General features: G+C 48.7%; 1 protein-coding gene across 1 annotated transcript in view; it reads right to left on the bottom strand.

Annotated features, from left to right (window-relative positions):
• Positions 1-14,805, bottom strand: part of LOC123488200 (LIM and calponin homology domains-containing protein 1-like) — a 19,464-nt gene extending 4,659 nt beyond the window's left edge. Inside the window, exons 1-3 of the mRNA XM_045219096.1 lie at positions 14,309-14,805; positions 4,916-4,986; positions 4,593-4,662 (exon numbers count right to left, since the gene is read on the bottom strand). Coding sequence (XP_045075031.1) covers positions 4,593-4,662; positions 4,916-4,986; positions 14,309-14,407 — 240 coding nt within the window. The 5' untranslated portion in view covers positions 14,408-14,805. The remainder of the gene's footprint in view (positions 1-4,592; positions 4,663-4,915; positions 4,987-14,308) is intronic.
• Between the last annotated feature and the right edge of the window lie 3,417 nt (positions 14,806-18,222).

Genomic DNA, 18,222 nt, shown 5'->3' with positions numbered 1-18,222 from the left:
ATTTGCGGTGGCCGTAACCAGACTAGATTGTGAACGACCCTTGGTGGAATGCATTGCTTGGTTGCCCCGAGTGACACGCACAATAGTCTATCGTTCGCGAACTGCAATCCCCAAATGATTTGTTATCGAGTTCAAGTTCGTTGAACAGAGGCTGTGTAAGTTTTGGTTCTACAAAGATGTGTCCATTCGTAACGTTCAATAATCAATGAATAGCATGAATTCTTGCACCATGAGATCAATGATCAGTTCTAAACACGTATTTTTGTCCTCTGTGCTGCCTGCAGGTTGATCTCATTTTCCCTTTGCTGCTGATAGGACAGTTGCAGGTCGGAGCACATCTCCGGAGTTGCTGAACCAGAGGAGCGTATTAATCCTGCTGTAAGACTCATTGCGGCCAGTAGGTCAAACGAACGACAAAAATGAACGAGTCACTCAGAAAAAAACAAATCATGACTCTCGGGTCAGTAAAAAGAGTTGTTCAAAAAAAACGGATCATGACTCTCGGGTCAGTAAAAAGAGTCGTTCAAAAATAACAAACCATGACTCTCGGGTCAGTAAAAAGAGTTGATCAAAAGGAACGGATCATGACTCTCGGGTCAGTAAAAAGAGTCGTTCAAAAATAACAAACCATGACTCTCGGGTCAGTAAAAAGAGTTGATCAAAAGGAACGGATCATGACTCTCGGGTCAGTAAAAAGAGTCGTTCAAAAATAACAAACCATGACTCTCGGGTCAGTAAAAAATGTTGTTCAAAAGGAACGAATCGTTCGCGAACTGCACATCACTACTTAGCGAGAGTACCAATATTAACAGGCTAGTTATTGGATTGGTAACATGAATATAGTACCAGAAGAGGACTGGTCACCCCTCAGAGCCTGGTTCCTCTGGTCTACCCAGTACAGCCAGAAGAGGACTGGTCACCCCTCAGAGCCTGGTTCCTCTCTACCCAGTACAGCCAGAAGAGGACTGGCCACCCCTCAGAGCCTGGTTCCTCTCTACCCAGTACAGCCAGAAGAGGACTGGCCACCCCCTCAGAGCCTGGTTCCTCTCTACACAGTACAGCCAGAAGAGGACTGGCCACCCCTCAGAGCCTGGTTCCTCTCTACCCAGTACAGCCAGTAGAGGACTGGTCACCCCTCAGAGCCTGGTTCCTCTGGTCTACCCAGTACAGCCAGAAGAGGACTGGCCACCCCTCAGAGCCTGGTTCCTCTCTACCCAGTACAGCCAGTAGAGGACTGGTCACCCCTCAGAGCCTGGTTCCTCTGGTCTACCCAGTACAGCCAGAAGAGGACTGGTCACCCCTCAGAGCCTGGTTCCTCTCTACCCAGTACAGCCAGAAGAGGACTGGCCACCCCTCAGAGCCTGGTTCCTCTCTACCCAGTACAGCCAGAAGAGGACTGGCCACCCCTCAGAGCCTGGTTCCTCTCTACACAGTACAGCCAGAAGAGGACTGGCCACCCCTCAGAGCCTGGTTCCTCTCTACCCAGTACAGCCAGTAGAGGACTGGTCACCCCTCAGAGCCTGGTTCCTCTGGTCTACCCAGTACAGCCAGAAGAGGACCGGCCACCCCTCAGAGCCTGGTTCCTCTGGTCTACCCAGTACAGCCAGTAGAGGACTGGCCACCCCTCAGAGCCTGGTTCCTCTGGTCTACCCAGTACAGCCAGTAGAGGACTGGCCACCCCTCAGAGCCTGGTTCCTCTCTACCCAGTACAGCCAGAAGAGGACTGGTCACCCCTCAGAGAGGCTGGTTCCTCTCTACCCAGTACAGCCAGTAGAGGACTGGCCACCCCTCAGAGCCTGGTTCCTCTCTACCCAGTACAGCCAGTAGAGGACTGGCCACCCCTCAGAGCCTGGTTCCTCTCTACCCAGTACAGCCAGTAGAGGACTGGCCACCCCTCAGAGCCTGGTTCCTCTCTACCCAGTACAGCCAGTAGAGGGACTGGCCACCCTCAGAGCCTGGTTCCTCTGGTCTACCCAGTACAGCCAGTAGAGGACTGGCCACCCCTCAGAGCCTGGTTCCTCTCACCCAGTACAGCCAGAAGAGGACTGGCCACCCCTCAGAGCCTGGTTCCTCTGGTCTACCCAGTACAGCCAGTAGAGGACTGGTCACCCCTCAGAGCCTGGTTCCTCTCTACCCAGTACAGCCAGTAGAGGACTGGCCACCCCTCAGAGCCTGGTTCCTCTCTACCCAGTACAGCCAGAAGGGGACTGGCCACCCCTCAGAGCCTGGTTCCTCTCTACCCAGTACAGCCAGTAGAGGACTGGCCACCCCTCAGAGCCTGGTTCCTCTCTACCCAGTACAGCCAGTAGAGGACTGGCCACCCCTCAGAGCCTGGTTCCTCTCTACCCAGTACAGCCAGAAGGACTGGCCACCCCTCAGAGCCTGGTTCCTCTCTACCCAGTACAGCCAGTAGAGGACTGGCCACCCCTCAGAGCCTGGTTCCTCTCTACCCAGTACAGCCAGTAGAGGACTGGCCACCCCTCAGAGCCTGGTTCCTCTCTACCCAGTACAGCCAGTAGAGGACTGGCCACCCCTCAGAGCCTGGTTCCTCTGGTCTACCCAGTACAGCCAGTAGAGGACTGGCCACCCCTCAGAGCCTGGTTCCTCTCTACCCAGTACAGCCAGAAGAGGACTGGCCACCCCTCAGAGCCTGGTTCCTCTGGTCTACCCAGTACAGCCAGTAGAGGGACTGGCCACCCCTCAGAGCCTGGTTCCTCTCTACCCAGTACAGCCAGTAGAGGACTGGCCACCCCTCAGAGCCTGGTTCCTCTGGTCTACCCAGTACAGCCAGTAGAGGACTGGCCACCCCTCAGAGCCTGGTTCCTCTCTACCCAGTACAGCCAGAAGAGGACTGGTCACCCCTCAGAGGCTGGTTCCTCTCTACCCAGTACAGCCAGTAGAGGACTGGCCACCCCTCAGAGCCTGGTTCCTCTCTACCCAGTACAGCCAGTAGAGGACTGGTCACCCCTCAGAGCCTGGTTCCTCTCTACCCAGTACAGCCAGTAGAGGACTGGCCACCCCTCAGAGCCTGGTTCCTCTCTACCCAGTACAGCCAGTAGAGGACTGGCCACCCCTCAGAGCCTGGTTCCTCTGGTCTACCCACAGTACAGCCAGTAGAGGACTGGCCACCCCTCAGAGCCTGGTTCCTCTCTACCCAGTACAGCCAGAAGAGGACTGGCCACCCCTCAGAGCCTGGTTCCTCTGGTCTACCCAGTACAGCCAGTAGAGGACTGGTCACCCCTCAGAGCCTGGTTCCTCTCTACCCAGTACAGCCAGTAGAGGACTGGCCACCCCTCAGAGCCTGGTTCCTCTGGTCTACCCAGTACAGCCAGTAGAGGACTGGCCACCCCTCAGAGCCTGGTTCCTCTCTACCCAGTACAGCCAGAAGAGGACTGGCCACCCCTCAGAGCCTGGTTCCTCTCTACCCAGTACAGCCAGTAGAGGACTGGCCACCCCTCAGAGCCTGGTTCCTCTCTACCCAGTACAGCCAGAAGGGGACTGGCCACCCCTCAGAGCCTGGTTCCTCTCTACCCAGTACAGCCAGTAGAGGACTGGCCACCCCTCAGAGCCTGGTTCCTCTCTACCCAGTACAGCCACTAGAGGACTGGCCACCCCTCAGAGCCTGGTTCCTCTCTACCCAGTACAGCCAGAAGAGGACTGGTCACCCCTCAGAGCCTGGTTCCTCTCTACCCAGTGCAGCCAGTAGAGGACTGGTCACCCCTCAGAGCCTGGTTCCTCTGGTCTACCCAGTACAGCCAGTAGAGGACTGGCCACCCCTCAGAGCCTGGTTCCTCTGGTCTACCCAGTACAGCCAGTAGAGGACTGGCCACCCCTCAGAGCCTGGTTCCTCTCTACCCAGTACAGCCAGTAGAGGACTGGCCACCCCTCAGAGCCTGGTTCCTCTCTACCCAGTACAGCCAGTAGAGGACTGGTCACCCCTCAGAGCCTGGTTCCTCTCTACCCAGTACAGCCAGTAGAGGACTGGCCACCCCTCAGAGCCTGGTTCCTCTGGTCTACCCAGTACAGCCAGTAGAGGACTGGCCACCCCTCAGAGCCTGGTTCCTCTGGTCTACCCAGTACAGCCAGTAGAGGACTGGCCACCCCTCAGAGCCTGGTTCCTCTCTACCCAGTACAGCCAGTAGAGGACTGGCCACCCCTCAGAGCCTGGTTCCTCTCTACCCAGTACAGCCAGTAGAGGACTGGTCACCCCTCAGAGCCTGGTTCCTCTCTACCCAGTACAGCCAGTAGAGGACTGGCCACCCCTCAGAGCCTGGTTCCTCTGGTCTACCCAGTACAGCCAGTAGAGGACTGGCCACCCCTCAGAGCCTGGTTCCTCTCTACCCAGTACAGCCAGTAGAGGACTGGCCACCCCTCAGAGCCTGGTTCCTCTCTACCCAGTACAGCCTGGTTCCTCTCTAGGTTTCTTCCTAGGTTCCTGCCTTTCTAGGTTAGTTTTTCCTAGCCACCGTGCTTCTACATCTGCATTGCTTGCTGTTTGGGGTTTTGGGGGCTGAGTTTCTGTATAATGATGTAGTCAGGGGCTTTCTAAATCCATTTGGTGTGATGTGATTTAGTAGTACTGTAGTACTGACCAGTCCAGCGATAGGTGTAGGTAGTCGGTTGATCTTCTGGACCAAACCTGGTCTGATGGACCCCAGTAACCTGGAAGAGACACACAGACAAACACTTCACCACACTACACTCAGTGGAACAGCAGAGGATTGGTGTGTGTGAAGAGAGACAGTGGAACAGCAGAGGATTGGTGTGTGTGAAGAGAGACAGTGGAACAGCAGAGGATTGGTGTGTGTGAAGAGAGACAGTGGAACAGCAGAGGATTGGTGTGTGTGAAGAGAGACAGTGGAACAGCAGAGGATTGTGGGGATTTCAAAGGCGGAAGTGATGTCACAGAACTCACTCGCAGAGCAGGATCCCGTTCTCCAGGCTGCTCCGGAAGTCATTCTCCCCGAAACTTCTCCCCGTCACCTCCTGGGGAGAACACACATCATCACGGTTCTAAAGAGGTTCTAACCAGGTTCTAAAGAGGTTCTAACCAGGTTCTAAAGAGGTTCTAACCAGGTTCTAAAGAGGTTCTAACCAGGTTCTAACCAGGTTCTAAAGAGGTTCTAACCAGGTTCTAAAGAGGTTCTAACCAGGTTATAAAGAGGTTCTAACCAGGTTATAAAGAGGTTCTAACCAGGTTATAAAGAGGTTCTAACCAGGTTCTAAAGAGGTTCTAACCAGGTTCTAACCAGGTTCTAAAGAGGTTCTAACCAGGTTATAAAGAGGTTCTAACTAGGTTCTAACCAGGTTATAAAGAGGTTCTAACCAGGTTCTAAAGAGGTTCTAACCAGGTTCTAACCAGGTTCTAAAGAGGTTCTAACCAGGTTATAAAGAGGTTCTAACCAGGTTCTAAAGAGGTTCTAACCAGGTTCTAAAGAGCAGTGGTGGAAAACGTACCCAATTGTCATGCTTGAGTAAAAGCAAATATACCTTAATAGAAAATGACTCAGGTAAAAGTCACTCAGTAAAATACTACAAAAGTAAAAGTTGAAAAGTATTTGGTTTTAAATATACTTATGTATCAAACGTAAATATAATTGCTAAAATATAATTACGTATCAAAAGTAAAAGTAAAAATAATTTCAAATTCCTTATATTAAGCAAACCAGACGGCACCATTTTCTAGTTTTTTTAATCTATGGATAGCCAGGGGCAACACTCCGACATTCAGACATCATTTACAAATGAAGCATGTGTGTTTAGGGAGTCCTCCAGATCAGAGGCAGTAGGGATGACCTGGGATGTTCTCTTGATAAGTGCGTGAATTGGACCATTTTCCTGTCCTGCTAAGCATTTAAAATGTAACAAATACTTTCGGGTGTCAGGGAAAAAGAATGGCGTAAAAAGTACATTATTTTCTTTAGGAATGTAGTAAAGTAAAGTACAGATACCCCCAAAAAACTACTTAAGTAGTACTTTAAAGTATTTTTATTTAAGTACTTTACACCACTGCTAAAGAGGTTCTAACCAGGTTCTAACCAGGTTATAAAGAGGTTCTAATCAGGTTATAAAGAGGTTCTAACCAGGTTTTAACCAGGTTATAAAGAGGTTCTAACCAGGTTATAAAGAGGTTCTAACCAGGTTCTAACCAGGTTATAAAGAGGTTCTAACCAGGTTATAAAGAGGTTCTAACCAGGTTCTAACCAGGTTATAAAGAGGTTCTAACCAGGTTATAAAGAGGTTCTAACTAGCGGCCCACTAGCTGAAAAAGTTTGAGAGGGTTTATCTAATGTTCCTTTGTTAGATTTGAGCTCATCTTGCTCTGGCTAGTATTAGTTGTTGTTGATGTGCATAACGGAGGGACAGAGAGCCTACAGCACCTTTCATGGCTGTTTGATCAATAGGACTGTAAAGTTCCCAAATGTAAGAGGACTCCTGTGGTATTGACATATTTGCAGAAATCCATTCAGGTGTATTTTGTGGCTTTTGGCGAATGCGTTCTAATGATCTTTGGCTCCGGAGTGGCGCAGCAGTCTAAGGCACTACATCTCAGTGCTAGAGGCGTCACTACAGACCCTGGTTCGATTCCAGGCTGTATCACAATCCGGCCGTGATTGGGAGTCCCATAAGGCGTCGCACAATTGGCCCAGCGTAATCCGGGTTTGGCCGGGGTAGGCCGTCATTGTAAATAAGAATTTGTTCTTAACTGACTTGCCGAGTTAAATAAAAAATAAAAATCTAAAGTTGTGCTGTTGCAAATGTATTAGACAACTAATCTCTGGTGGACAGACTACGTCAACATAAATGGTACTGTAGATCTGTCACGATACAACAGGATGTGGGTTAGGGTTAGATCTGTCACGATACAACAGGATGTTGGTTAGATCTGTCACGATATAACAGGATGTGGGTTACGGTTAGATCTGTCACGATACAACAGGATGTGGGTTAGGGTTAGATCTGTCACGATACAACAGGATGTGGGTTAGATCTGTCACGATATAACAGGATGTGGGTTAGGGTTAGATCTGTCACGATACAACAGGATGTGGGTTAGGGTTAGATCTGTCACGATACATCAGGATGTGAGTTAGGGTTAGATCTGTCACGATACAACAGGATGTGGGTTAGGGTTAGATCTGTCATGATACAACAGGATGTGGGTTAGATCTGTCACGATACAACAGGATGTGGGTTAGGGTTAGATCTGTCACTATACAACAGGATGTGGGTTAGGGTTAGATCTGTCACGATACAACAGGATATGGGTTGGGGTTAGATCTGTCATGATACAACAGGATGTGGGTTAGGGTTAGATCTGTCACGATACAACAGGATGTGGGTTAGGGTTAGATCTGTCACGATACAACAGGATGTGGGTTAGGGTTAGAGCTGTCACGATACAACAGGTGTGGGTTAGATCTGTCACGATACATCAGGATGTGGGTTAGGGTTAGATCTGTCACGATACAACAGGATGTGGGTTAGGGTTAGATCTGTCACGATGCAACAGGATGTGGGATAGGTTAGATCTGTCACGATACATCAGGATGTGGGTTAGGGTTAGATCTGTCACGATACAACAGGATGTGGGTTAGGGTTAGATCTGTCACGACACATCAGGATGTGAGTTAGGGTTAGATCTGTCACGATACAACAGGATGTGGGTTAGGGTTAGATCTGTCACGATACATCAGGATGTGGGTTAGGGTTAGATCTGTCACGATACAACAGGATGTGGGTTAGATCTGTCACGATACAACAGGATGTGGGTTAGGGTTAGATCTGTCACGATACAACAGGATGTGGGTTAGATCTGTCACGATACATAAGGATGTGGGTTAGGGTTAGATCTGTCACGATACAACAGGATGTGGGTTAGGGTTAGTTCTGTCACGATACAACAGGATGTGGGTTAGGGTTAGAGCTGTCACAATACAACAGGATGTGGGTTAGATCTGTCACGATACAACAGGATGTGGGTTAGGGTTAGGGTTAGATCTGTCATGATACAACAGGATGTGGGTTAGGGTTAGATCTGTCACGATGCAACAGGATGTGGGTTAGGTTAGATCTGTCACGATACACCAGGATGTGGGTTAGGGTTAGATCTGTCACGATACAACAGGATGTGGGTTAGGGTTAGATCTGTCACGATACAACAGGATGTGGGTTAGGGTTAGATCTGTCACGATACAACAGGATGTGGGTTAGGTTAGATCTGTCATGATACATCAGGATGTGGGTTAGGGTTAGATCTGTCACAATACAACAGGATGTGGGTTAGGGTTAGATCTGTCACGATACAACAGGATGTGGGTTAGGTTAGATCTGTCATGATACATCAGGATGTGGGTTAGGGTTAGATCTGTCACAATACAACAGGATGTGGGTTAGGGTTAGATCTGTCACGATACAACAGAATGTGGGTTAGGGTTAGATCTGTCACGATACAACAGGATGTGGGTTAGGGTTAGATCTGTCATGATACAACAGGATGTGGGTTAGGTTAGATCTGTCACGATACATCAGGATGTGGGTTAGGGTAAGATCTGTCACGATACAACAGGATGTGGGTTAGGGTTAGAGCTGTCACGATACAACAGGATGTGGGTTACGGTTAGAAATGTCACGATACAACAGGATGTGGGTTAGATCTGTCACGATACATCAGGATGTGGGTTAGGGTTAGATCTGTCACGATACAACAGGATGTGGGTTAGGGTTAGAGCTGTCACGATACAACAGGATGTGGGTTAGGGTTAGATCTGTCACGATACAACAGGATGTGGGTTAGGTTAGATCTGTCACGATACATAAGGATGTGGGTTAGGGTAAGATCTGTCACGATACAACAGGATGTGGGTTAGGGTTAGAGCTGTCACGATACAACACGATGTGGGTTACGGTTAGAAATGTCACGATACAACAGGATGTGGGTTAGATCTGTCACGATACATCAGGATGTGGGTTAGGGTTAGATCTGTCACGATACAACATGATGTGGGTTAGGGTTAGAGCTGTCACGATACAACAGGATGTGGGTTAGGGTTAGATCTGTCACGATACAACAGGATGTGGGTTAGGGTTAGTTCTGTCACGATACAACAGGATGTGGGTTAGGGTTAGAGCTGTCACGATACAACAGGATGTGGGTTAGGGTTAGATCTGTCACGATACAACAGGATGTGGGTTAGGGTTAGTTCTGTCACGATACAACAGGATGTGGGTTAGGGTTAGAGCTGTCACGATACAACAGGATGTGGGTTAGATCTGTCACGATACAACAGGATGTGGGTTAGGGTTAGGGTTAGATCTGTCATGATACAACAGGATATGTGTTAGGGTTAGATCTGTCATGATACAACAGGGGAGGGGACATTTGGCCCATATACTTTCCTGTAACTTGCAAAAAGAGAGGGTGGAGCTCTTCACTCCCTGCCTCCCTCTCCCCCTCCGTCCCTCTCCCCCTCCGTGTAATAGAGTGGAGGTCAACAGCCCACTGTTTACCTGTTTATATAACTGTTCTCAACATCAGATTATTAACCCCAGTCTACCAACAATACACACTATTCTCCTGACTCAACATCAGATTATTAACCCTAGTCTACCAACGATACACACTATTCTCCTGATTTAACATCAGATTATTAACCCTAGTCTACCAACGATAGACACTATTCTCCTGACTCAACATCAGATTATTAACCCCAGTCTACCAACGATACACACTATTCTCCTGACTCAACATCAGATTATTAACCCCAGTCTACCAACGATACACACTATTCTCCTGACTCAACATCAGATTATTAACCCCAGTCTACCAACGATACACACTATTCTCCTGACTCAACATCAGATTATTAACCCCAGTCTACCAACGATACACACTATTCTCCTGACTCAACATCAGATTATTAACCCTAGTCTACCAACGATACACACTATTCTCCTGACTCAACATCAGATTATTAACCCCAGTCTACCAACGATACACACTATTCTCCTGACTCAACATCAGATTATTAACCCTAGTCTACCAACGATACACACTATTCTCCTGACTCAACATCAGATTATTAACCCTAGTCTACCAACGATAGACACTATTCTCCTGACTCAACATCAGATTATTAACCCTAGTCTACCAACGATACACACTATTCTCCTGACTCAACATCAGATTATTAACCCCAGTCTACCAACGATACACACTATTCTCCTGACTCAACATCAGATTATTAACCCCAGTCTACCAACGATAGACACTATTCTCCTGACTCAACATCAGATTATTAACCCTAGTCTACCAACGATAGACACTATTCTCCTGACTCAACATCAGATTATTAACCACAGTCTACCAACGATACACACTATTCTCCTGACTCAACATCAGATTATTAACCCTAGTCTACCAACGATAGACACTATTCTCCTGACTCAACATCAGATTATTAACCCCAGTCTACCAACGATAGACACTATTCTCCTGACTCAACATCAGATTATTAATCCCAGTCTACCAACGATAGACACTTTTCTCAATTTCGTGATATCCAATTGGTAGTTACAGTCTTGTCCCATCGCTGCAACTCCCGTACGGACTCGGGAGAGGCGAACGTCGAGAGCCATGCGTCCTCCAAAACATGACCCCGCCAAGCCGCACTGCTTCTTGACACACTGCCCACTTAACCCGGAAGCCAGCCACACCAATGTGTCGGAGGAAACACTGTACAGCTGGCAACCAAAGTCAGCGTGCATGCACCCGGCAACCACAAGGAGTCGCTAGAGTGCGATGGAACAAGGACATCCTGGCCGGCCAAACCCTCCCCTACCCTGGACGACACTGGGCCAAACCCTCCCCTACCCTGGACGACGCTGGGCCAAACCCTCCCCTAACCTGGACGACGCTGGGCCAAACACTCCCCTAACCTGGACAACGCTGGGCCAAACCCTCCCCTACCCTGGACGACGCTGGGCCAAACCCTCCCCTAACCTGGACGACGCTGGGCCAAACCCTCCCCTAACCTGGACGACGCTGGGCCAAACCCTCCCCCTAACCTGGACGACGCTGGGCCAAACCCTCCCCTAACCTGGACGACGCTGGGCCAAACCCTCCCCCTAACCTGGACGACGCTGGGCCAAACACTCCCCTAACCTGGACAACGCTGGGCCAAACCCTCCCCTACCCTGGACGACGCTGGGCCAAACCCTCCCCTAACCTGGACGACGCTGGGCCAAACCCTCCCCTAACCTGGACGACGCTGGGCCAAACCCTCCCCTAACCTGGACGACGCTGGGCCAAACCCTCCCCTAACCCGGACGACGCTGGGCCAAACCCTCCCCTACCCTGGACGACGCTGGGCCAAACCCTCCCCTAACCTGGACGACGCTGGGCCAAACCCTCCCCTACCCTGGACGACGCTGGGCCAAACCCTCCACTAACCTGGACGACGCTGGGCCAAACCCTCCCCTAACCTGGACGACGCTGGGCCAAACCCTCCCCTAACCTGGACGACGCTGGGCCAAACCCTCCCCTAACCCGGACGACGCTGGGCCAAACCCTCCCCTACCCTGGACGACGCTGGACCAAACCCTTCCCTAACCCGGAATACGCTGGGCCAAACCCTTCCCTAACCCGGACAACGCTGGACCAAACCCTCCCCTAACCTGGACGACGCTGGGCCAAACCCTCCCCTAACCTGGACGACGCTGGGCCAAACCCTCCCCTAACCTGGACGACGCTGGGCCAAACCCTCCCCTACCCTGGACGACGCTGGGCCAAACCCTATCCTAACCCGGACGACGCTGGGCCAAACCCTCCCCTAACCTGGACGACGATGGGCCCAACCCTCCCCTACCCTGGACGACGCTGGGCCAAACCCTCCCCTACCCTGGACGACGCTGGGCCAAACCCTCCCCTACCCTGGACGACAATGGGCCAAACCCTCCCCTAACCTGGACGACGCTGGGCCAAACCCTCCCCTACCCTGGACGATGCTGGACCCAACCCTCCCCTACCCTGGACGACGCTGGGCCAAACCCTCCCCTAATCTGGACGACGCTGGGCCAAACCCTCCCCTAACCCGGACGACGTTGGGCCAATTGTGTGCCGCCTCATGGGTCTCCCGGTCACGGCCGTCTGTGACACAGTCCGGGATCGAACTCGGATCTGAAGTGACGCACTCTAGCACTGCGATGCAGTGCCTTAGACCGCTGCGCCACTCGGGAGGCCCAATCAAACATGATTTAATATAATGATTTTCTATAATCTATATTAATCAAATGTATAATTATTGTACGGACTCTCTCTCCATCTAACTATCCTGATTACACACGCACACACATACGCACACAAAAGCACACAGACATGCACACAAACACACGCACACACACACACACACACACACACACACACACACACACAAGCACACACACACACACACACAAGCACACACACACAAGCACACACAGACATACACACAAACACACACGCACACAAGCACACACACACACAGATATTGCACAGTTGGACATCTGAAGCTATTCCAATTAATCTCTGCAAGGACAGCTTTGACATCTGGCATGTAAAATACACACACACATCAGAGGTATATCTGTTCTAGAAAACACATTTCTATCTGGTCGCTGTGCCATGTGGGGGCGGGGCCTCGAGGAGACAGATTAACCTGAAAGGCTACTGCTGTTATGTTTCCTTGGAGACCAATGTCAGACACACACATGTTCACACACAGACACACACACACCTGTGTCTGGGGATATAAATAACATGAAATAGAGAGGCAGCCTTACCAGCCATAAATAACTAGAGAGAATTAAGGAGAGAGAGAGAGAGAGAGAGAGAGAGAGAGAGAGAGAGAGAGACAGAGAGACAGAGAGACAGAGACAGATAGAGAGACAGAGAGAGAGAGAGACTGATAGAGAGAGAGAGAGTCAGAGATAGAGAGAGACAGGCAGAGAGCGAGAGAGACAGATAGAGAGAGAGAGAGACAGATAGAGAGAGAGAGAGACAGATAGAGAGAGAGACAGAGAGACAGAGAGATAGAGCGAGAGAGAGAGACAGATAGAGAGAGAGACAGAGAGAGACAGATAGAGAGCGAGAGAGACACAGAGAGAGAGACAGATAGAGAGAGAGACAGAGAGACAGAGAGATAGAGTGAGAGAGAGAGACAGATAGAGAGAGAGACAGAGAGAGACAGATAGAGAGCGAGAGAGACACAGAGAGAGAGACAGATAGAGAGCGAGAGAGACACAGAGAGAGAGACAGAGAGACAGATAGACAGACAGACAGAGACAGACTGACAGAGACAGACAGACAGACAGACAGTCTCTGATTAGAAACTAGATCAGGACACAGCAGTCAACTGAGCTCTGCTGTGTGTGTGTGTGTGTGTGTGTGTGTGTGTTGAGTGTGTGTGTGTGTGTGTGTGTGTGTGTGTGTGTGTGTGTGTGTGTGTGTGTGTGTGTGTGTGTGTGTGTTGAGTGTGTGAAGGTGGTTGATACTGGAACTAGCTGACTTCACTCAATCGCTGCCCACCAATCAGATGGTGGAAAATATGTTCCCATGTAGGTCTACTCACAATAGCAAGACCATCCCCTCCCCCAACACACACACAGATATCATTGAAACGACATGATTGACTGTAAACAGTCATCACAAGAGAGGCATGTGTGTGAATACTAGTACAAGTTTTCATAGCCATGGCAACCATCCCCGCTCTCGCCTGCAGAAGGAGGCGTCCTGGTGCATGAGCTCCGGGGAACGGGCTTTCTCCGGTGTCTTCAGAGAAACCAAACACTCACACGGCCACCGAGAGGAACGGAGAGACACTATTCTAGCATATATTCTCTTAGTTTCACACACACACACACACACACACACACACTTCACCACGCAGCAGTAATGTCCCACATTGTGCCTTCTAGTCAAGCCGTAACCGGACACCCTGCGAGACAACAGGTGACGGGGCAATAGTACATTTATAGGCTATCCCAGTCCCAGGTCTCCGGTCCAGAAAACCTACTGCAATATAACATTTATAACCCTGGTCTCCAGAACCTCCTACTGCAATATAACATTTATAACCCCGGCTTCCAGAACCTTCTACTGCAATATAACATTTATAACCCCGGCTTCCAGAACCTTCTACTGCAATATAACATTTATAACCCCGGCCTCCAGAACCTTCTACTGCAATATAACATTTATAACCCCGGCCTCCAGAACCTTCTACTGCAATATAACATTTATAACACCGGTCTCCATACATACACATCTTACCTCGATCCACTTCTGCGCCTCTCTGAATGCAGGCTCGGGATGTCTCGGTTCGTCCTGGGGAAGATGAGGTTCCTCGCACTCAGCCCCGGTGCTGGCCATCTCTGACAACGGCTTCAGTAGGCTACGGTGCGCTCGTAGGGTTTAAATATCCTGGCTCCGTTAAGAAAAGCTCGGTAATGTCGTCCCTTAACGCTTACCGGACAGCTGGGCTTGTTATTCTGCCGGTTAAGGCTCACGGAGGGCCAGTATGTGTTATACCCGTTATTCTCCCAGGTTTCTCCGTAACTCGGCGTGAGCGTCTCCCGGTTGGGCTGTAGAGGAGAGTGAGCTATCCCGAGTCCCACACCGCAACACCAACCAACCCGCCACTAAAAATAACCTTCAACCGGCCAGGTGCGAGACAGGCGCCCAGCAGCCGCTCCTGCTGCCCGCGGGACGGGGAGGATAGAAGTATGTTGGAGGCGGGGGTTGGGGCGGTGTGTGTGTGTGTGTGTGTGTGTGTGTGTGTGTGTGTGTGTGTTTTACAAAAAGTGGCGCTATAATTCCGGTCAGCTGGCGAGGCAACGTGAAGCTGTTGGCACGGCGCGCCAGAGAAGCGTAACCGTGGAGCTGATAACTGCGTCTGTAACCACGGCGACGCGCTGTCGCCTGCCAGCTCTGATCTGGGCAAATACCCTCTGAAGACCACAGCGCTCCATTTACATTACATTTTACTCATTTAATAGACGCTCATATCCAGAGCGATTTACAGTTAGTGAGTGCATACATTATTATTATTATATATATATTTTTTCTTCATATCCCCCCTTTCTCGCTCTCTCCCTTTATTTTTTATGTTTAAAATTATCTTTATTAAAGTTTTTTTTTTTTTTTTACATTTATTTTACAAACATAATAGCTTAATTCAAATAAATACAAATCGGTTTTCACATCAATACATGGGTTCATTATTAGGCAAATTAACATGATTTACATATTTAATAGTGTCCACGGAACTTTTTGTAGGACAACTTGCAGTTACCCCAGTACTTTCAAAAAACACATATTTTCTAAAAACAACATTTAATGAAATACTTTTTTTTTTAAAGTGTAAACTGTAGCCATTTATTTCCCTTTCTAGTTTATTCACCTCAGCATGACCGTCATCCACATACCAATGTTCTTCCAAACGTTACTTTGTTTTTGTGTCAGCAATTAGACATTGTTCCTTGGGTGGGCTAGTTAACCCCTAGTACCCTACATCTTGTCTTCCGCATCGTATTGTTCACCGTAGATCTTTAGTATTGTCATCCATGTGAGTATCAAAAAAACACTGAAAGACTGTCTTGGCATTTATACATACATCAAAATCAATACTTCTCATCAGGTCCCGGGGCGGCAGGTAGCTTAGTGGTTAAGAGCGTTGTGCCAGTATCCGAAAGGTCGCTGGTTCTAATCCCCGAGCCGACTAGGTGAAAAATCTGTCGATGTGCCCTTGAGCAAGGCACTTAACCCTAATTGCTCCTGTAAGTCGCTCTGGATAAGAGCGTCTGCTAAATGACTGAAATGTAAATGTATATTTCTTTAGTTCCGTAGCAGTTCAATAAAAAAGGTGTTCTAAACTCCTCTTCATCACTACAGTTCAGCAGATGACATTTACTTTTAACAAAACAGCTCCTCTACTACAGCGAGCACTGTTAAACGCTCTGGGAAGTCGCTCTGGATAAGAGCGTCTGCTAAATGATTAAAATGGCAAAATGGAAACACCTTACAGAAATCAACCATGCAGTATCTCTAGGCATTTTCTGACAATTTTGTACTGAGTAAATGTTGTATACATTGTTTAGTTTCTGCTGGGGTCAGGTTGCGGTATGCGACTTCACCACGCTTAGGAACATTAACTTACATAAAATACGCATCTTAATATTTATTCTCCATTTATAGCTCGTGTTCTTATCAGACCATTTATAGCTCGTGTTCTTATCAGACCATTTATAGCTCGTGTTCTTATCAGACCATTTATAGCTCGTGTTCTTATCAGACCATTTATAGCTCGTGTTCTTATCAGACCATTTATAGCTCGTGTTCTTATCAGACCATTTATAGCTCGTGTTCTTATCAGACCATTTATAGCTCGTGTTCTTATCAGACCATTTATAGCTCGTGTTCTTATCAGACCATTTATAGCTCGTGTTCTTATCAGACCATTTATAGCTCGTGTTCTTATCAGACCATTTATAGCTCGTGTTCTTATCAGACCATTTATAGCTCGTGTTCTTATCAGACCATTTATAGCTCGTGTTCTTATCAGACCATTTATAGCTGGTGTTCTTATCAGACCATTTATAGATAGTGTTCTTATCAGACCATTTATAGCTCGTGTTCTTATCAGACCATTTCTTAACCTCCTCATGTACTATAGCTTATTTTCGATTCCAATTTTACTTAGCACAATTCTCGTTGCACTTATACAGATCCCAAGTAATTTAATTTAGTATTTAAGTTCTCTCTCTCACACACACACTTTCCCCTCGCCCCCTGCCTCTGTCAATCAATCAATCAATCAATCAATCAATCAATCAATCTTTAAACCTCTAACTGAACTCTGGAAGCCAGTTCCACTGCTGTTTGTTCATTCTTCCCCTCTAATCAGGGCCTGAAGCCAGTTGCACTGCTGTTTGTTCATTCTTCCCCTCTAATCAGGGACTGAAGCCAGTTCCACTGCTGTTTGTTCATTCTTCCCCTCTAATCAGGGACTGAAGCCAGTTCCACTGCTGTTTGTTCATTCTTCCCCTCTAATCAGGGACTGAAGCCAGTTCCACTGCTGTTTGTTCATTCTTCCCCTCTAATCAGGGCCTGAAGCCAGTTCCACTGCTGTTTGTTCATTCTTCCCCTCTAATCAGGGACTGAAGCCAGTTCCACTGCTGTTTGTTCATTCTTCCCCTCTAATCAGGGACTGAAGCCAGTTGCACTGCTGTTTGTTCATTCTTCCCCTCTAATCAGGGACTGAAGCCAGTTCCACTGCTGTTTGTTCATTCTTCCCCTCTAATCAGGGACTGAAGCCAGTTCCACTGCTGTTTGTTCATTCTTCCCCTCTAATCAGGGGACTGAAGCCAGTTCCACTGCTGTTTGTTCATTCTTCCCCTCTAATCAGGGCCTGAAGCCAGTTCCACTGCTGTTTGTTCATTCTTCCCCTCTAATCAGGGACTGAAGCCAGTTCCACTGCTGTTTGTTCATTCTTCCCCTCTAATCAGGGACTGAAGCCAGTTCCACTGCTGTTTGTTCATTCTTCCCCTCTAATCAGGGCCTGAAGCCAGTTCCACTGCTGTTTGTTCATTCTTCCCCTCTAATCAGGGACTGAAGCCAGTTCCACTGCTGTTTGTTCATTCTTCCCCTCTAATCAGGGCCTGAAGCCAGTTCCACTGCTGTTTGTTCATTCTTCCCCTCTAATCAGGGCCTGAAGCCAGTTCCACTGCTGTTTGTTCATTCTTCCCCTCTAATCAGGGCCTGAAGCCAGTTCCACTGCTGTTTGTTCATTCTTCCCTCTAATCAGGGACTGAAGCCAGTTCCACTGCTGTTTGTTCATTCTTCCCCTCTAATCAGGGCCTGAAGCCAGTTCCACTGCTGTTTGTTCATTCTTCCCCTCTAATCAGGGACTGAAGCCAGTTGCACTGCTGTTTGTTCATTCTTCCCCTCTAATCAGGGACTGATTTAGACCTGGGACACCAAGTGGGTGCGATTAATGGTCAGGTAGAACGTAAAACCAGCAGGCTCTGGTCCTTGTAGGGTAAGAGTTGAATAACCCTGCTCTAGGACGTTAATTTTATTTATTTATTTTTAGTCATTTAGCAGACGCTCTTATCCAGAGCGACTTACAGGAGCAATTAGGGTTAAGTGCCTTGCTCAAGGGCACATCGACAGATGTTTCACCTAGT

Source organism: Coregonus clupeaformis, unplaced genomic scaffold (genome assembly GCF_020615455.1).
Source record: "Coregonus clupeaformis isolate EN_2021a unplaced genomic scaffold, ASM2061545v1 scaf2044, whole genome shotgun sequence".
Taxonomy (NCBI): domain Eukaryota; kingdom Metazoa; phylum Chordata; class Actinopteri; order Salmoniformes; family Salmonidae; genus Coregonus; species Coregonus clupeaformis.
This window is presented reverse-complemented; position numbering and strand designations above follow the sequence as displayed.